The sequence below is a fragment of the Piliocolobus tephrosceles genome, chromosome 18 (genome assembly GCF_002776525.5).
Source record: "Piliocolobus tephrosceles isolate RC106 chromosome 18, ASM277652v3, whole genome shotgun sequence".
Classification (NCBI taxonomy): domain Eukaryota; kingdom Metazoa; phylum Chordata; class Mammalia; order Primates; family Cercopithecidae; genus Piliocolobus; species Piliocolobus tephrosceles.
Genome location: NC_045451.1, coordinates 64,002,562 through 64,021,625, shown reverse-complemented (window position 1 = coordinate 64,021,625; position 19,064 = coordinate 64,002,562). Strand labels below are relative to the sequence as shown.

Sequence of the window (19,064 nt, the reverse complement as noted above, 5' to 3'; positions counted from 1 at the left end):
ATCTCAAGTATTTCAGATTTCTGATGATGCTGTAAATGGTATTGCTTTTTACTTTAATTTGTTTTTGATGCTATTAGAAAGAAACACAATTGATCTTTGTATATTGATTTTGTGTCCTGCATCCTTGCTGAACTAATTTATTAATTCTCACAAACGTTAGGGTTTTTTATGAAATTTTTTATGGATTTTCTATGACAGGATTATGCTATCTGTAAATAAAGATAAATTAACGTCTTTCTTTTCAATCTGGATACCTCTTATTTCTTTTTCTTTCCTTATTGCTCCATCTAGAACCTTTAGTACAATGTTGAATAGAAGTGGTCATCTTTGCCTTTTCCTGATCTCGGGGGAAAGCATTCAGGCTGTCACCATTAAGTCTAACATTAAGTGTAGGTTTTGTATGGATATCCTTTATCCAGTTAAGGAAAATTTCTTCTACTCCTGGTTTTCTGAGAGTTTATATTAGGGAAAAGTGTTGGATTTTGTCAAATGCTTTTCCTGTTTCTATTGAGATGATCATATGATTCTTATTTTTCCACTAACATGTTGAATTACATTGATTAATTTTAGATTATTAAACCTAAATAAAGTAAGTGACGCAAACTAAACCTCACAGTCTTGGGTTGAATGTCACTATGTTATGCTGTGTTATCTTTTCTATACATTGCTGGAGTTTATGTGCTAAAATTTTTTTAAGGAATTCTTGTATCTATATTCATAAAAGATATTGGTCTGTGGTTTTTCCTAGTAAAGTCTTGGTTTGGTTTTGATATTAGGGTAATGAGTGGAAAGTGTTCCCATTATTTAAATTTTTTGAAAGAGGTTGTGTGAACTTTTATTATTATTTTATTGAACATTTAGTATAATTTACCAGTAGAGCCATCTAGGCCTGGAGGTTTGTTTTTTGGTTTGTTTGCTTTGTTTTGTTATGGGAAGCTTTTATACTGCAAATTCAATTTTTAAAATAAATTTAGGACTATTCAGGTTATTTACTTTTTCTTGAGTAAAATTTAATAGTTTTCATCTTTCAAGAAACTTATTCATTCATAAAATTGTTCATATTTTCTTATTATCCTTTTAATATCTGCAGAATTTGTAGTGGTGTCACCTCTTTCATTCCCGATATTCATGTTTTACCTCCTTTGTCCTGATCTGACTTTTCATAGTCTACCTTCCAGTAATATTATATTACTTCACATGTAGTGTAAGAATTTACAACAGTGCTTTTGTTTTTTTTTTTTTTTTTTTGGCTTTTTTTTTTTTTTTTCCAGACAGGGTCTCTCTCTGTTGCCCAGGCTGGAGTACAGTGGCATGATCATGGCTCACTGCAGCCTCAACCTCTTGGGCTCAAGCAGTTCTCCCACCTCAGCCTCCCAAGTAGCTGGAGCTGTAGGTACACACCACCATACCTGGCTAATTTTTGTATTTTTTGTAGAGATGGGGTTTCACCAAGTTGCCCAGGCTGGTCTCAAACTCCTGAGCTCAAGCAGTTCATTTGCCTTGGCCTCTCAAAGTGTCTGGATTACAGGCATGAGCCATTGTGCCTGGCCTGCAACAGTATTATTCCATTACCCACTCTTAGCCTTGGTGCCGTTATTGTCATACATTTTATTTGCATATTTATTGTAAATTACATAATACGATATTATTATTTTGACTGTAGTCAGTTATCTTTCAGAGATATAAAACGTAAGAAAAAAGGTTTTATTCACTCACATTTTTATCATTTCCGTTACTTTTCATTTCTTTGTATAAATCCAGGTTTCCATCTGATATGATTTTCTTTTCACCCGATGCACTTCCTTGAACATTTCTTGTAGTGCTGGTATTTTATCCTTTGTTATGTGAAAAAAAACCTCTGTTTTACCTTCATTCTTGAACTATATCTTCACTAAGTATAGAATTCTAGGTTGACAGTTTTTTCTCTCAGTACTTTAAGAGCTTTGTCCAGCATAAGGCAGATCTACACTACAAGAATGATTGCTTTTATTCTTATTTTTGTTCCTCAGTATATAATGTGTCTTCTCTATCTGCTTTTAATATATTCTCTTTATCACTAGTTTTTGGCATTTGATTATGATATGCATTGCGTAGTTTTCTTCATATATCTTGTGCTTAGGGTTTGCAAGTTTCTCTAATCTGTGAGTTTGTAGTTTTCATCAGATTTGGAAATTTTTCATCATTATTTCTTTAAATATTTTTTCTGTACCCCATTATTTTTCTTGACCTCTGGAGTCTATGTATGTCCAGTCTCCTTCCCCCCTGCCTGATAAGACCAACTTTACTGTAACTGTAAACTGGAACTGTCCTAAACTTTACTAAAACTATAAACTCAGCTCCACTGGGTCCTTGGCTCCTGCCTATCTGCTTATAGGATTCAGTGCGCCACGTATTTTCATATCTGAGCCAGGGTAAATCCTGCTTGTAGGGGGTTCGTGTGGCTCAAAACTCTAGATGCTCTGGGACTTCTGGGATCAGGGTGCTTCTGGAAATTTGTCCTTGCTTTCACCCTAACACTCCTGACCTGGCCTCAGAACTAAAGATAAGAAGAGTATCCTAGATTCCTTAGCTCTATATTCTAAATGAGCAATGGGGCTGGCCGCTGTGGCTCACGCCTGTAATCCCAGCAATTTGGGAGGCCAAGGCAGGAGGATCACTTTAGCTCAGGAGTCCAAGACCAGCCTGGGCAACATAGGGAGACCTCGTCTCTACAAAAAAAAAAAACAAAAAAAAAACTAAAAAAAAAACATTGAATTGTGTAGGTGTGGTGGTGTGCACCTGTGGTCCCAGCTATTTGGAAGGCTGAGGTGGGAGCATCACTTGGGCCCAGGAGGTCAGGGCAGCAGTGAGACATAATTGCACCACTGCACGCCAGCGTGGGTGGTAGAGTGAGACCCTTTCCCCCACAAAAAAACCAAAACAACAGCAACTGCTCAATGGCATTTGAAGAATGAATGAATGAATGATGTTTTGGGGGAATTTTAGAGACAAGGTATTTCTTTATACTGTGGAGCCGTAATGAACTCTTCCTCCACAAGGAGAGCAGCATCTGTGGCTCTCTGAGTATCCTGGGCTACCCAGAATGTGTGCTTCTCATGTGTCCTTGTTGTTTTTCAGAGGGTATTGTGCCTGGCCCCCCGACAGACCTCTCTGTCACTGAGGCCACCCGGAGCTACGTGGTGCTCAGCTGGAAGCCCCCTCGTCAGCGTGGTCATGAGGGCATTATGTACTTTGTGGAAAAGGTAAGACTCTAGAATCAACATGACCTCATACTACCTCCTAACGATTTCTTTAGAAAAGTAGAGGCTAAATTCCCAGGGACAATGGAGTGAGGGAGGAGAAGGGAACATTTCCTGAACTCACTAGATCTTTATAAACTGTTAACTTTCTCCATAGAACAAAGTGCATAACACAGAACTGTGCCTGAAAATCTAGGTGTTTATGGATCCCGAAGACTCACCCATAGACTCCTAAGAGATCCAGACCCAATATCATAGCCCCTGCAAGAAGAGAAATGTTCCTGAAATGGTAGATTGCCTGTATGACAATGTTTTCTAGGGACCTTCCTGTCTCCCTTGCTTGGTAGTGGCTTTTCTTTTCTTTTCTTTTTTTTTTTTTGAGACGGAGTCTTGCTCTGTCGTCCAGGCTGGAATGCAGTGGCCGGATCTCAGCTCACTGCAAGCTCCGCCTCCCGGGTTCACGCCATTCTCCTGCCTCAGCCTCCCGAGTAGCTGGGACTACAGGCGCCCACCTCGTCGCCCGGCTAGTTTTTTGTATTTTCTATTAGAGACGGGGTTTCACCGTATTAGCCAGGATGGTCTCGATTTCCTGACCTCGTGATCCGCCCGTCTCGGCCTCCCAAAGTGCTGGGATTACAGGCTTGAGCCACCGCGCCCGGCTGTAGTGGCTTTTCATCTCTCTATCACTCCTCCTTCTGTAGCAGGGCATGAACATCGTGAGGCTAGAAGGGAGGGGGGACAGAGAAGGGCAATACTCTCAAATGGCCGGGAGTGTGGAAGACGGCAGCCCCACGCCGCCGACCTTGGCTAGCTCCGCTCTGAGCACAGGTAGCGGAATGAGGTCAGGGATCACAGAACAGTAAATATTGACAAGTTCTTTCCCCAGATAGCTTACAATTATGTTGGGAATGAGAACATTAGAGAAGGCAGCATGCAATGAAGGCCCAGAATGGGTGGAACGAATGAGAACGGTATGTGAATCAACCACGCATTCGTATTTGAGGGGAGTTCTGGGAACGAATGAGAACCGTAGGTGAATCAAGCACACATCCGTATTTGAGGGGAGTTCTGACAAGGATTTATGCCCAACAAATGGAGAAGAGCCAAGACCTGTACAGGACATTATTTTGGGGGAACTGACTCTGCCACGAGTGTAGAAACAGGAGAGCGGCCAGGCCAGGCACAGGTCTTAGCCGGGCAAGAAGTCCTTGGCTAACAGGATCGTGGCTACTGGAAAACGACATTTAAAGAGAATTTGCTTAAAACGAGGTTCAAAATCCGTTTGTTAAAAAGGTTCTGATTAGGATATAATTGAGAAAATGAAAGAAAATAAGTTTATTTTATCCCATATGTAAGAACACTTATATTTTTATTGGTAGTGATGCACCATTTTTTAGAACAATAAATGAAACAAGTGTTTGCACTTTTAAATTTTTTTAAGTAAAATTGTGTGACAGCATGAAAAGGTATCATTTACTTTGCATTTTACTTTCATAGCAAAATCGTAGAAATTTTTTTAATAAAAATATTGTGCTCAGTTAATTTTCCTAAAGGTCTTTCTCTTTCATCCTTAATACTGTTTTGGTCATTCAATTTTGTAACATCTATTAGGTCACCTTTCCTGATAATTATTGCAAGATAATATGTTTCATAGGTATATAGGTGTATGCAAACTTCCGCAAATTAGGTAACAACATAAAGACAATACGCAAATTTCTTTGAGCTGCATTCTTCACTTCCTTTTTATTCCTAGCAAATTGGTAACAATGGATGCCTTATCTCCTCTACATGCAATATGGATATCTTCCAAGAGAGTCTTGTTTTACAGAAATAATATTAATTTTTTATATACTTTCTAGATATCAACTTCAAATATAATATAACTTGAGTAGTATTCTAAGTTTTCTTCTTTTTTTTTTTTGAGATGGAGTCTCTCTGTTACCCAGGCTGGAGTGCAGTGACACAATCTCAGCTCACTGCAAACTCTGCCTCCCCAGTCTAAGCAATTCTCCTGCTTCAGCCTCCTGAGTAGCTGGGATTACAGACATGAGCCACCACGCCCAGCTAAATTTTGTATTTTTAGTAGAAATAGGGTTTCACCATGTTGGCCAGGGTGGTCTCGAACTCCTGACCTCAAGTAATCCTCCTGCCTCAGCCTCCCGAAGTGCTGGGATTACAGGCATGAGCCACCACACCTGGCTGCATTGTAAGCTTTTTAAAAGAAAATAGATGGCAAAACTAGAGTGGTGGATCGATGTTCATTTCCTAGTGTGTTTAATACACACCCCCACTGAATCTCTTTGAAACACTCCACAGGAAGAAGGTTCTGAATAACCTCTGTGACAGGAATTACCGTCTTTCCTATAATAAGGACACATAACAACTATTCAGAGGCGTTTTCTGCAGATGAGTCAGCTTTGGCTGCTGCTGAACCTTTCCTCTGGTCATATAAACTCTAATTTCTCTGTGAAAGTCTATAACTTCCCTAGACCTAAATACCTATGAGTTTGTGATTAAAAATTTAAATATTCTTCCTCCAGCACACCTGTTGGCAGGGAACGGAAGGGGTGTTTATGAACACGGTACTGTGTAGAGAGGCCTGCCCAGGGCACAGAACACAGAACACCCAGGATGCTGGGTATTGAGGACACAGAACACATCCAGGGACCTGGGGTACATTTGCAGAACCATCCAAATGTCAAACTGTTCTGAGCTGAGACTAAAATTATTTCTGATGCAGCTCTTCTGATATGCTGACCTTTCTAAAGGGAAAAGGTTTGTGTGCTCCTGTCCCTGCTGTGTCTGTTCCAGGATGCCCTGCACCCGGCATGCTGCCTCTTAGGCCACCCCTGTGCTTGTTCTTCTTCACGGCATGTCCTTGATCCCCAGAACGGGTGAAATCGAAGGGTTTATTAGCAAGGGACTCAGATGAATCAGTCTTTGGACTTCCAGCCTCCCTGTCCTACTGTGTTCTTTTTAGTCCCACACATTTTCCTCAGGTGTTTTACGTCCTGAGCTCTTTCTCTCACTCCCCAATCAAAAATCGGATCGTGTCAGAGACAAGGACTGTATCACTCGTTAACAGCAGGAATGAACATGGCTAAGATTTGCACTGTTCTAAGCACCTTACATTAATTAACCCACTTAATTCTTAGAGTAGCCCTATGTGGTAAATACCTTTGTTTTCATCATGCCTGTATATTTTTAAATGTTTTGTAGAGATGGGGTCTCCTTATGTTGCCCAGGCTGATCTCAAACTCCTGAGGTCAAGCGATCCTCCCGTTAGCCTCCTAAAGTGCTGGGATTTCAGTTGTGAGCCACTGTGCCTTCTGTACCACTCCTCCTTCTGTAGTAGGGCATGAACATCGTGAGGCTAGAAGGGAGCGGGGAACAGAGAAAGGCATAACAGATCATGCCTGTTTTGTAGGTGAGGAAACTGACGCATAGAAAGGTATATAATTTGCCCGAGGTCACAGAGCTGGTACAAAACAGAACGGAGATTTGAACCCCAGCAGTCTGGTTCAGGTGCCTAAATCCAACAATTACACTGGGTCGCCTTTCAATCTTCCCAGGCTTGTCTTCTCCTCTGGAAAATGTTGACAGTCATACAATACTACCTCCACAAGACCTACTCCATGGCATAGTTGAGAGGTGTAAAGAGTTATAATGGCTTATAAAGTTTTCGGCACGGTGAAAGGCAGCTATTTTTTTATGAGAGTATAAACAACTGATAATGGCTTAAGAGTTTGCTGGGGCGGAATATGTCAAAAGAAATTAAAGCCATAAACAAAAAGATTAAAGGTCTGAGAGAGTTTCGTCCCTCAGGAGACAGCAGACACACAAAAGATACGTTATCATAAAAAACACTGCAAGGAACTTTAGCGGCTACCTTGTCAAATTGGCTCGTTTTATAGAAGACGAAACTGAGGCCGAGAGCGTGTATGTGGCTTTCCAAGGTCACGTGGCTTGTTATTAACACAAAGGGACCAGATCCCATCCCTTTGACTCCTCTATGCCATGCCATGTTACCTCCTTATCAAGTCAAGGAAGATCATGCTGTGTGATGGACTAATAAAGTCCCAAAAATGTACCATCCAGACAGCTGGTCAATCTGTCACGAGATCTGGATTTCAGAAAAGTCTTTTGAAACCGTTAAAAATTTCTCTAGCAAAATCAGGCAAGAGTTTCTAAAGTTCTTCTCTTACCAACCATGGGCAAAGTTGGAAATTAAAATAGGAGGGAAAAAGGATTACCAAAGGCTTCTGACAGTTTTCTTACAATATCTTCTACCAGAGTTTAAATATACACCACGTCCTTCATTCGAGGATTTCCAAGTCACTCTACATCATTTTCATTTTAAGAATAGAGTCTCATTAAATTAGTTTTCCTATTAATTATTCTAAGACTTGGGCAAAAAAAGAGAAGATCTTTTTTTATCTGGATTTTATTGATACATAATCAATGCATATATTTACAGTGTACACTGAATATTTTGATACATCCTTGCAATATGTAATGATCAAATCAGAGTAATTGGGGTACCCATCACCTCAAACATTTATTATTTGTGTTAAGAAAATTCCAAATCTTATCTTTTAGGTATTTTGAAATATATAATAAATTATTGATAACTGTAGTCACCCTACTATGCTATTGAACACTAGAACTTATTTCTTCTAATTGTATTTTTGTGCCCATTAACCAACCTTTCTTCACCACCGCCCCCAACCCTTCTCAGCCTCTGGTAACCACCGTTCTACTCTCTACCTCCATGAGATCAAATTTTTTAGCTCCCACATATCAGTGAGAACGTGAGATATTTGTCTTTATGTGCCTGACTTATTTTACTTAACATAATGACCTCCAATTCTATTCATATTGCTGCAAATGACAGGCGTTCATTCTTTTTTATGGCTAAATAGTATTCTGTTGTGCATATTTGCCACAGTTTCTTTATCCAATTCATCCACTGATGGGTACCTGGGTTGATTCCATATTTTGGCTATTGTGAGTACTGCAGCAATAAACATGGGAGTGCAGATATCTCTTTGACATACTGATTTTCTTTCTTTTGGATATATACCCAGCAATGGGATTGCTGGATCATATAGTAGAAGAACATCTTCATCTTTCATTCATTTAGAAAAAAAATACTGTAGTTGATTATGTACTATTTGCCAGATGGAATTCTGTGCTCTGTCATAAAGCAGCGAACAAAGCTCCCTGAGCTTATGTGATTTGCTCTTCAGTGGAGGAGACAACAAATAAATAATTTCAAACAGTGATACATGACTGAAGAAGAATAAAGCAGGCTAAGAAACAGAGAGTGATAAGAAAAGGACCAAGAATTCTTTTAAATAGGTGATGGGCGGGCCAGGCGCAGTGGCTCATGCCTGTGGGAGGCTGAAGTGGGTGGATCACTTGAACCCAAGAGTTAGAGACCAGCCTGGGCAAAATGGGGAAACCTCATCTCTACAGAAAAATACAAAAGTTAACCAGGTGTGGCGGCATGTGCCTGTAGTTCCAGCTACTTGGGAGGCTGAGGTGGGAGGATCACTTGAACCCAAAGAGGTCAAGGCTGCAGTGAGCCGTGATTGTGCCACTGTACTCCTGCCTGGGTGACAGGGTATGACCCTGTCTCAAAAATAAAATAAAATAAAATAAAATTTAATTAGAAAATTACCTCACCCCAAACTATCCTCGAAATAAGACTTTTGTAAGCAGATTATTGTATTTAGTTAACAAAGGAAGCGAAGTATTTAAGTAGCATATTTTTCAAACAATACAATGCTATATTAGTCCATTTTCATGCCGTTGATAATGACATACCAGAGACTGGGTAATCTACAAAGAAAAAGAGGATTAATGGACTCACAGTTCCGTGTGGCTGGGAGGTCTCACAATCATGGTGGAAGGTGAAAGGCATGTCTTACATGGTGGCAGGCAAGAGACAGAATAAGAACCAAGTGAAAGAGGTTTCTCCTTTTAAAACCATCAGCTCTCGTGAGACTTATTCACTACCACGAGAACAGTATGGGGAAAACCGCCCCCCATGATTCAATTATCTCCCACCAGGTCCCTCCCACACACATGGGAATTATGGGAGCTACAATTCTAGATGAGATTTGGGCAGGGACACAGCCAAACCATATCAAAAGCCATGTTTGATTTAGAGAATCCTACAAACTTCAGATGCCTCATCCCCTATTTCCTCCGAATCTCTCCTCCAGTCCAGCTTGCATTACAGAGAGTGGTTTGTTGTAGATGAATGAAACTTGGAGATGCCTGGCCTGGATTCTCGCTTGTGCTTGCTGTGCTTTCAGTGAGTTTCCCTGTTCTTGCTGCAGTGTGAGGCAGGAACAGAAAACTGGCAGCGAGTGAACACGGAGCTCCCCGTGAAGTCTCCCCGCTTTGCTCTGTTTGACCTGGCCGAGGGGAAATCCTACTGTTTCCGCGTCCGCTGTTCTAATTCTGCAGGAGTTGGCGAGCCCTCGGATGCAACGGAGGTGACTGTGGTGGGGGACAAACTTGGTAAGCAACTGTAAACTTCTTTTACTTCAAGAGAAAATTTCAAAGCAAGAATCTAACTAGTATGTGTATATTTGGCCAGGAGTAAAAATGGTGACATACTTCTTTCATATTACACATTTACTTGATGGCTGTACTTAACCTATGCATTAAACAAAAATTCATTGTTTTTGTTTATGAGAAGTAAACTTCTTTGGGAGTTTAAACAATATTGATAATGTGTTTTTTCTGAAGTTCATGGACATTTAGTTTATCCATGCTCCCTAACTGTTTTTAAATTTTTTGTTTTAAAAAATACCATGTAGGCCAGGCGCGTTGGCTCATGCCTGTAATCTGAGCACTTTGGGAGGCCGAGGCAGGTGGATCACCTGAGTCCAAGAGTTTGAGGCCAGCCTGGCCAACATGGTGAAACCCTGTCTCTACCAAAAATACAAAAATTAGCCAGGTGTTGTGGCGCATGCCTGGTACTTCCAGCTACTCAGGAGGCTGAGGTGGGAAAATTACCTGAACCCGGGAGGCGGGGGCTGCAGTGAGCCAAGATCCCGCCACTGCTCTCCAGCCTGGGCGACAGAGAACGCGACTCAGTCTCAAAAAAAAAAAAAAAAAAAAAGAAAAGAAAATCATAAAATAAAGCAGCGGTCCCTTTGACATGACGCAATATGTAAAATACCTAGGTGTGTGTTTGTGAATAGATAATAAGGATGAATTTTTAAAACCACCTGAGTTTGATCACCATGTTCCTGTTTCTCAGATATCCCCAAGGCTCCTGGCAAAATCATCCCGAGTAGAAACACAGACACCTCGGTGGTAGTTTCATGGGAGGAGTCCACAGATGCCAAAGAGCTGGTCGGGTACTACATAGAGGCGAGCGTTGCTGGCTCTGGCAAATGGGAGCCCTGTAACAACAACCCCGTGAAGGGCTCACGGTAACTCAACTGGGCGTGCAGGGCGGGCAATGGCCTCTGGAGCTGCGGTAGACACACACAGCACACAGACATCCAGTGAGGGAGATTTTTTTAAAAAAACATTACACTTTTTGGCTGGAAGTGGTGGCTTACACCTGTAATCCTAGCACTTTGGGAGGCCAAGGTGGGAAGATTGCTTGAAGCCAGAAGTTCAAGACCAACCTGGCCAACATAATGAGACCCTGTCTCTACAAACAAACAAACAAAAACACAAGAAAACATTATACTTTAAATAAACCAATGCAGTGGTAGGCCTGTAGTCCCAGCTACTCAAGAGGCTGAGGTGGGAGGGTCCCTTGCGCTTGAGTTCAACTTGAGTGAAACTACAGCTTGAGTTCGAAGCTGTAGTATACAATGACCAGGCCTATAAATAGCCACTGCCTGGGCAACATAGGGAGACCCCATCTCTAAAAAACAAAACAGAACAAGGCTGGATGTAGTGGCCCATGCCTCTAATCTCAACACTTTGGGAGGCCAATGTGGGGTGACTGCTTGAGCCCAGGAGTTTGAGACCTGCTTGAGCTCAGGAGTTTGAGACCTGCTTGAGCTCAGGAGTTTGAGACCAGCCTGGGCAACCTGGCGAAAACCTGCCTCTACAAAAAGTACAAAAATCAGCCCAGCATGGTAGTGTGCTATAGTCCCAGCTACTCAAGAGGTTGAAGTGGGAGAATTGCTGGAGCCTGGGAGGTCGAGGCTGCAGTGAGCTATGATCACACCACTGTACTCTAGCCTGGGCAACAGAGCAAGACCCTGTCTCAAAAAACAAACAAGCAAAGCAAAACAATTACACTTTAGTTATTTAAATGAATTTAAAATTGATCATATTAGATGCAATACATCTTTTTTAAAAAGGTTTACTTGTGATGTTAAACACTTAGCAACACATAATGCCAACTATTTTAAGAGTTCATTTCATAGTGCTTTTGCTGCTCCTTCCTTTTTTACACCTCTGATTTTATATCTAATATGCAATGTGATATTAGATTCTGAGGATCTAATATGCTCTACTTAACATAAATTACCCAGGAATTTTAAATGAAGAGAAAAAAGTATCAACATTTTACAAATTCTGGACATCAACATGATTAAACCCAGTGCTAAGTAGACATAGTAACACCAAAACAAAGACATTCAGAATAATTTGCTGCCTCTTTGTATCTGTTTCTAATGGGGGGAGGCTTGTTTTTTTTCTTGCTTTCAACCGTTTTATCAATCAACTTTGCACATTGATGGCGAATTCTGGTCTGCACCCAGACCAGAGACCAGTCTGAGAGGGGGATGCCGCCCTCCCAGAAATTGTCAAATAGACTTGTTCAGCACCTTCTGGCTTGGACCGCTTCTCAGTCCGAGGACCCCCATAGAATGAGTTGGTTTTGCAGAACTTGAGATAATAGAGGTAAACAGATTAATTAGGGAAGGCAATATGTTTTGCAAGAGATTCTTTTAGCCTATTGGTGCATTTCATTTTTCCTCGGAGTTATCCAGCATTTTCCTGGGACTATTTAGAAATGCTGGTGGTGTGTAGGCAGGAGCTGTTGGAGGGCAGGCACCATTTTTTGTTCATCTTTTGTCCACAGTACCTAGCTCAGCGTCTGGAACACTGAGACCTCAATAAATATTTGCTGAAGCAAGCTGACTCTAAGGACTAAAGGGCTGGCCTAGATTGTGGCTCCTTGGTTAAATACTTGAACATGCTAATAGTCACAGATTCGTTAGCAGACCTGTTATTTCCTCTGGCTGCAGTCCTTAGGATGGATTCAAATGTTACAGTGATTCATAAAACAGCTATTTATAGCCATAACAGCTATGAAAAGAGTGAGGCTGTTTTACGGATGAAGCTGCCCATGGATTCACACCTCATTATTGGGTCTTCATATCTAAATGGTAATTCTGGAATCCATTGTTCACTTTGTCTTCAGATTCTATAGTAATTTCCCAAGTAAGTACCTTCCTTGTCATGCAGGGAGACAGTGACTAGGCCTCTATGACAAGGAGCTACCAGTGCCTTACAGCCATAGTTATGTACCTGAAATAGTCATTAATCATATTATTAATTGGGTATTAGGCTGCATACCTGGGTGATGAAATAATCTGTCAACAAACCCCTGTGACACGAGTTTACCAATATAACAAACCTTCACACGTATCCCTGAGCCTAAAATAAAAGTTAAAAAATATATATAAGTTGGCTGGGCTTGGTGGCTCTTGCCTGTAATCCCAGCACTTTGGGAGGCCGAGGCAGGTGGATCACGAGGTCAGGAGTTCAAGACCAGTCTGGCCAAGATGGTGAAACCCCATCTCTAGTAAAAATACAAAAAAATTAACCAGGCGTGGTGGTGGGCACCTGTAGTCCCAGCTACTCAGAGTCAGCTACCCAGCTTCTCAGACTGAGGCAGAGAATTGCTTGAACCTAGGAGGCGGAGGTTGCAGTGACCTGAGATTGCACCACTGTACTCCAGCCTGGGCAACAGAGTGAGACTCCGTCTCAAAAAATAAATAAATAAATAAAAATAAATAAATAAATATATATGTTATACTCTAAAATTATTATTAAAAAAATAATATTAATACTAATTATTATTTCTTAAGTGCCTCATATATGCCAGGCCCTATAATAGGTACTTTATATACTTTATAACTAACCTCTACATGAAAATTGTCGTGTAAGCACCATTATCCCTATTTTACTGGTGAGCATTCGGTGAAGACCAGGGCTCCTCATTTTTTGACAGGTTGGGTTTAGAAAACTGCCTTAGTTACCTTCTTGTCTAAAGTATATACATTACCTGAATCTTTCTACATCTTTTTCTTCCTTCAAAAGAATGAATTATTAGCTGGGCATGCTGCTTACAACTGTAATCCCAGCACTTTAGGAGGCTGAGGTGGGAGGGAGGATGGCTTGAGGCCAGGAGTTCAAGACCAGCCTGGGCAACACAGCAAAACTGCATTTCTATTTAAAACAAATTACAAAAAAAAAAAAAAAAAAAAAAAAAAGAATTGTTTTCATAAAGCCAGATCCACTCCATTAAGCTAACAAGCATCTTCCCTAATCTTCCTCCTAGGAAAATATTTTAAAACTTTTTTCCTTTTAGATTTACTTGTCATGGATTGGTGACTGGTCAGAGTTATATTTTCCGGGTCAGAGCAGTCAATGCAGCTGGACTTAGTGAATATTCCCAGGATTCAGAAGCTATTGAAGTCAAAGCTGCTATTGGTAAGTTCCTTATGCATAACTGTATGGGGGAAAAATTGATTTTTCTGTTAGAAAGGAAGATACTATCATCTCCAGAAATTATTTAGCTTCCAATATTGCTGGATGATTGCATCCTTAGATGATCATTTTCTCTGACTCTAAGTGATGTCTAACCTTCCATAGCTGTCATTTTACAGACCTTCATCACTTATCCAGATTCTGTGCATCTGTAGCCTTTTCATCTTCATGAGCCCAAGTTTCCTCAGATATTTCCCATTGTGTGAAACTCCATTCTAACTTCGTGCTCATCCTGGGACTGTGAAGGGCCATCCCAATTCCGTGAAGTGGTATATCACCCATAACACAGATCATCTTGTCCCTAAAAGCCATTTGGTCTATGCCAGAGCCTGGCTCGTTTTTGCTAACAGAACATTAACATGCTTCTTATAAACCCCTCTGAAATTCATGCAAGGCACCTGTGATTGCTTAATCATGTGTTTCATCTCTGCTTGCAAAGTAACCAACGGAATAAAACCAGTACTAAAGTAATTATATGTGTGTATGTGATGTACCTCCCAATCTTGGATAAAGTAGAAAAGGGACCCAGGTGATCAGAAACAAAAAAAATAATATTTGTGGGCTGAGCACAGGGGCTTACACCTGTAATCCCAGCACTCTGGGAGGAAGAGGCAGTCAGATCGCTTGAGTCCAGGAGTTTGAGACCAGCCTGGGCGACATAGTGAGATCCCATTTCTAAAAATAAAAATAAAAATAAAAATAAATCAGCCAGGCATGGTGATGCATGTCTGTAGTCCCAACTATTCAGAAGGCTGAGGCAGTTGGATCACTTGAGTCCCAGAGTTCAAGGCAGCAGTGAACTATGATCTCACCACTGCACCCCACCCTGGACAACAAAGCAAGATCCTGTGTCTGAACTAAATAAATAAATAAATAAAATAAAATGTTTATATAGTAACACATGTTTTTTAAAAAGATGATTTAATATTGATTGTCTTCAGTTAGCATCTCATATTACTTTTTCATGTGCCTTATAACATAGGGGCCGGGCACAATGGCTCACGCCTATAATCCCAGCATTTTGGGAGGCTGAGGTGGGTGGATCACTTGAGGTCAGGAGTTCGAGACCAACCTGGCCAACATGGTGAAACCCTATCTCTACTGAAAATACAAAATTAGCTAGGTATGGTGGTGCATGCCTATAATCCCAGCTACTTAGGAGGCTGAGGCACGAGAATTGCTTGAACCCAGAAGGTGGAGGTTGCAGTGAGCCGAGATTGCGCCAGTGCACTCCAGCCTGGGGGACAGAGTGAGACTCCATCAAAAAAAAAAAAAAAAAAAAAAGAAAAAGAAAAAGAAGAAAGAAAAGGAAGGAAGGAAGATTCCTTATAATGTGAACCATTGTAAACATGTCTCTTTGAGGTTGGGAGGTACAGACCATTACTACTGTAGTACTGCACATAATTCGAAGTGTTATAAAATAAGGATCTTTAATATTATGTCTCTTGTGCACTTTATCGTCCTTTTTTCATTCTGTTGAATAATAGGGCTTATATCTCTCAAGAAATGTCTTAAGATTTGCTTTTCCTTATATATACTAAAAACCCTTTGGGTTGTGCAAATTGAAATGGTTCCTATTCTATCTGTGGCTTTTTTGTTCTCCTTTCTTCTTTTTCCAGAATATGGAGAAGTTGAAATGTTCTTTGGTGTACATTCTGTGAAATGTAGTCTTTCATATTTCTTGCAAATGCGAGCGATTTTCTTTAAGTCAAGATTGTGTTTGTTCTGCTTGTGGTCCTAATGTTTCTTTTCTTTGTTCTATCCCATAAGAGCAAATGATACTCTGTCCGGCTCAATGCGTTTCCGTTGTTGTCTGGCAATTGTAGGGGGCGGAGTGTCTCCAGATGTGTGTCCCGCACTGAGCGATGAGCCTGGTGGACTAACCGCCTCCAGGGGGCGCGTGCATGAAGCCTCCCCGCCAACCTTCCAGAAAGATGCTTTGCTTGGTAGCAAACCTAACAAACCTTCACTACCCAGTAGCTCTCAAAACCTGGGCCAAACAGAAGTGAGTAAAGTAAGTGAAACAGTTCAGGAAGAGCTTACCCCACCACCACAGAAAGCGGCTCCTCAGGGGAAAAGTAAGTCTGACCCCCTGAAAAAGAAGACAGACAGAGGTGAGAGTTGAGAAAGTGAAGCTGTTCCATCCGTCTCCATCAATGTCCTCACCTCTCATCGTCTACATCACATCCTTCATCCATGTTTGCTTTCATCACTGTCCATCCTTATTGTATGTGTTTTCAGCTAGCCATCTGAAATGCGTACTTTCATCTGATGACTGGGAAAAGTAATTGTCTATGGGTTTGGCTTTTACACATTGTTTTGGGTGCTTAATGATGCTAGAATGTTTCAAGTAATTTGGTTATAGAGGCTTTCTTGGTTTGTCAGGCAGATACACCTCTGGCCTCATTTTGCTAAGAGAATGAGATATGAGAACAGAAAATTCTTGGTACTGCTGGCCTGTGTGAGGTCCTTTGAAATAGTCATGTTTGGAACACGTAGAGGAGAAAGATCTCACAAAGAAGGTGACATCGTACCAGGCTCATACTTGTTACCTTCTTGCTCATCCTCAGATTATTAAGCGATTATTCGCATTTAACTTAAATAGTTTGCGAGAAAAAAATCGATACTGGAAAATTAATTTTTTAAGTAAAAAAGTATATAAAAAGAGTTAAAAATTCTAAAATAATAATAATTTAAATAGCTACTTGCCACTTTTTGAAATGAAGAAAAAGAAAAACATAGCTATAAATATATCTTTGAGTGACCATGAAAATTTTAAAAGTTAAAATTATAATCACATATAGCTATATTGTTTGATATATGATCCTCAGTCCCAGAAGTGATTTACTGAAGACAATCTATCAGTAGGCTAAGAATGATCTAATGAGGATATTTGGTACCTGTGACTAATATATCCTAGAAGACATTGTTTTTCCTATCAAATAAAAATGAACTGATGAGCATGTGGTGATAAATTTTTAAATGCTTCTCATCCATTTCTTTTTTCTACCCCACCCCAACTTCTATAACATCCTCTATTTTATGACACCTTTCTTTGTCCCTCAACTCGAGAGGAGGTATTCATTCGAGAGCACATATTCAACAGTGCTCTGAAATAGAGGGAAAGAGAGAAAGCTTTTCTTAAATGTAAAGACTAGAAGGAGGCTGGTAAGTGGAGATGAGATAAATGTATTTTATTTTAAAAGCCTTCATTCTTCTGATACACTTTTTGGATAAGAATGAGATAGTTCTTTTATCTCCTGTAATCCAAATAAATATTCAGAAAATTATCTTTGATGTTATTGCATTTCTAGATGGATTTCTTTACACCACTTCACCCCCTCTCTTCACGGAAACTGTAATTTCAGTAGTTGAGTGAAAAACTGATCAGCAAAGCCACATAAATGAAGGAGGACTTTTGAAATATCCTCCAAATATTTTTCTAGCTAAGCACTGATAAACATGGTGACAGCTGTATAGCATTGTACAACATGAGAAATACTCCAACATCAGATTAAAAATAATGTGACAAAAGTATTATACACTAAGAGAAAGTCACACAGCAGATTGTGCCTGTTTTTTTAAAATGTTTTCCAAAGGTGTCATTTAGCTGAGCTCTAGAGCCAATTTTTCTTGTGTGCAGACAGAGCTGTGTAGTTGTAAGGTCTCACAAGGGTAAGCGTGCCTGAATGGTGAAATGCTAACCATTTGAGAATATATGAAATTCTGGGCCAGGTGTGGTGGCTCACGCCTGTAATCCCAGCACTTTGGGAGGCTGAGGTGGGTGGATCACCTAAGGTCAGGAGTTTGAGACCAGCCTAGCCAACATGGTGAAACCCTGCCCCTACTAATAGTACAAAAATTAGCCGGGCATGGTAGTGCACACCTATAATCCCAGCTACTCGGGAGGCTGAGGCAGGAGAATCACTTGAACCCGGGAGATGGAAGTTACAGTGAGCCAAGATGGTGCCATTGCACCACAGCCTGGGTGACAAGAGTGAAACCCCATCTCAAAAAAAAAAATTCTGAATAAGCAAATTGCAGCAGAAATTGATATATACATTCCATTTTCCTCAGGGAACAAATGAAAACCACATAAAGAAACAAAAATTAAACCTTGGGAAAAATATTTCTACTTATGAAGAAAAGAATCATTTTCTTTCAGGGTATTGTACCATTTTGCTAGGACAGGTTCATTTTATCTTTGGAATAATAACTGTAGTGTGCTTTTTACTGTGTCCATTGCATACACCAAGTCGAATGCCAAGTTAATGATCAGCCTCGCATTTTAGTTTTATACTGCAAGGTCTAGTGCCCTCATATGTGGCATCAACGGAAATGTTTATATATAGAATCATAAATGCATTTCTGCCTACTCACAAGCTATTCATATTGCCACAGCACCACCATCTCCACCCCATGATATCACCTGTCTTGAAAGTTTTCGTGACTCAATGGTTCTTGGATGGAAGCAACCAGATAAGATTGGAGGGGCAGAAATTACTGGCTATTATGTGAACTATCGCGAGGTCATTGATGGGGTACCAGGAAAATGGAGAGAAGCCAATGTCAAGGCTGTCAGTGAGGAGGCATACAAGGTAAGCACGTGACTTTCTGTAGCATGGCGTGTCCTATGTATGACGCTATGCTTGCACGCCCAGGCACGCACACACCCAGCACCTTGTAAGAGAGTCATGTCATTTCTCCAGAGCCCACTGTCTACAGTGGCATGAGTTTTGTGAAAAATATACTGTGGTGAATACAAGTAGTTTGGCTAACCAAGCAGGATTTATATTTCCTGATTCATACACATAAGCATAATGATTTCCTAGAATATTTACTATGAAATGTGCACTTACTGTACAAACTAATTTTTTTTTCAAAACTTACGAAATATCTACAATTAATATGCCACTAGCCTCAAGAGTCCCAGGATCCTTCCAAAGCCTTCAAGTTGAGGAAAAAAAAAAAGAGTCTCAGGATTTAATGACACTCTGGATTTTTAACTTTCTTTCTTTTTTTTCTTTTCTTTTCTTTTTTTTTTTTTTTTTTTTTTTTTTT

General features: G+C 40.4%; 1 protein-coding gene across 1 annotated transcript in view; it reads left to right on the top strand.

Moving 5' to 3' along the window:
- MYOM1 (myomesin 1) overlaps positions 1–19,064 on the top strand; it is a 161,534-nt gene that overhangs the window by 78,005 nt on the left and 64,465 nt on the right. The window contains exons 17-22 of the mRNA XM_023228515.1: positions 3,118–3,242; positions 9,587–9,770; positions 10,519–10,693; positions 13,825–13,946; positions 15,830–16,117; positions 18,405–18,601. Of these exons, the coding sequence (XP_023084283.1) occupies positions 3,118–3,242; positions 9,587–9,770; positions 10,519–10,693; positions 13,825–13,946; positions 15,830–16,117; positions 18,405–18,601 (1,091 nt within the window). The remainder of the gene's footprint in view (positions 1–3,117; positions 3,243–9,586; positions 9,771–10,518; positions 10,694–13,824; positions 13,947–15,829; positions 16,118–18,404; positions 18,602–19,064) is intronic.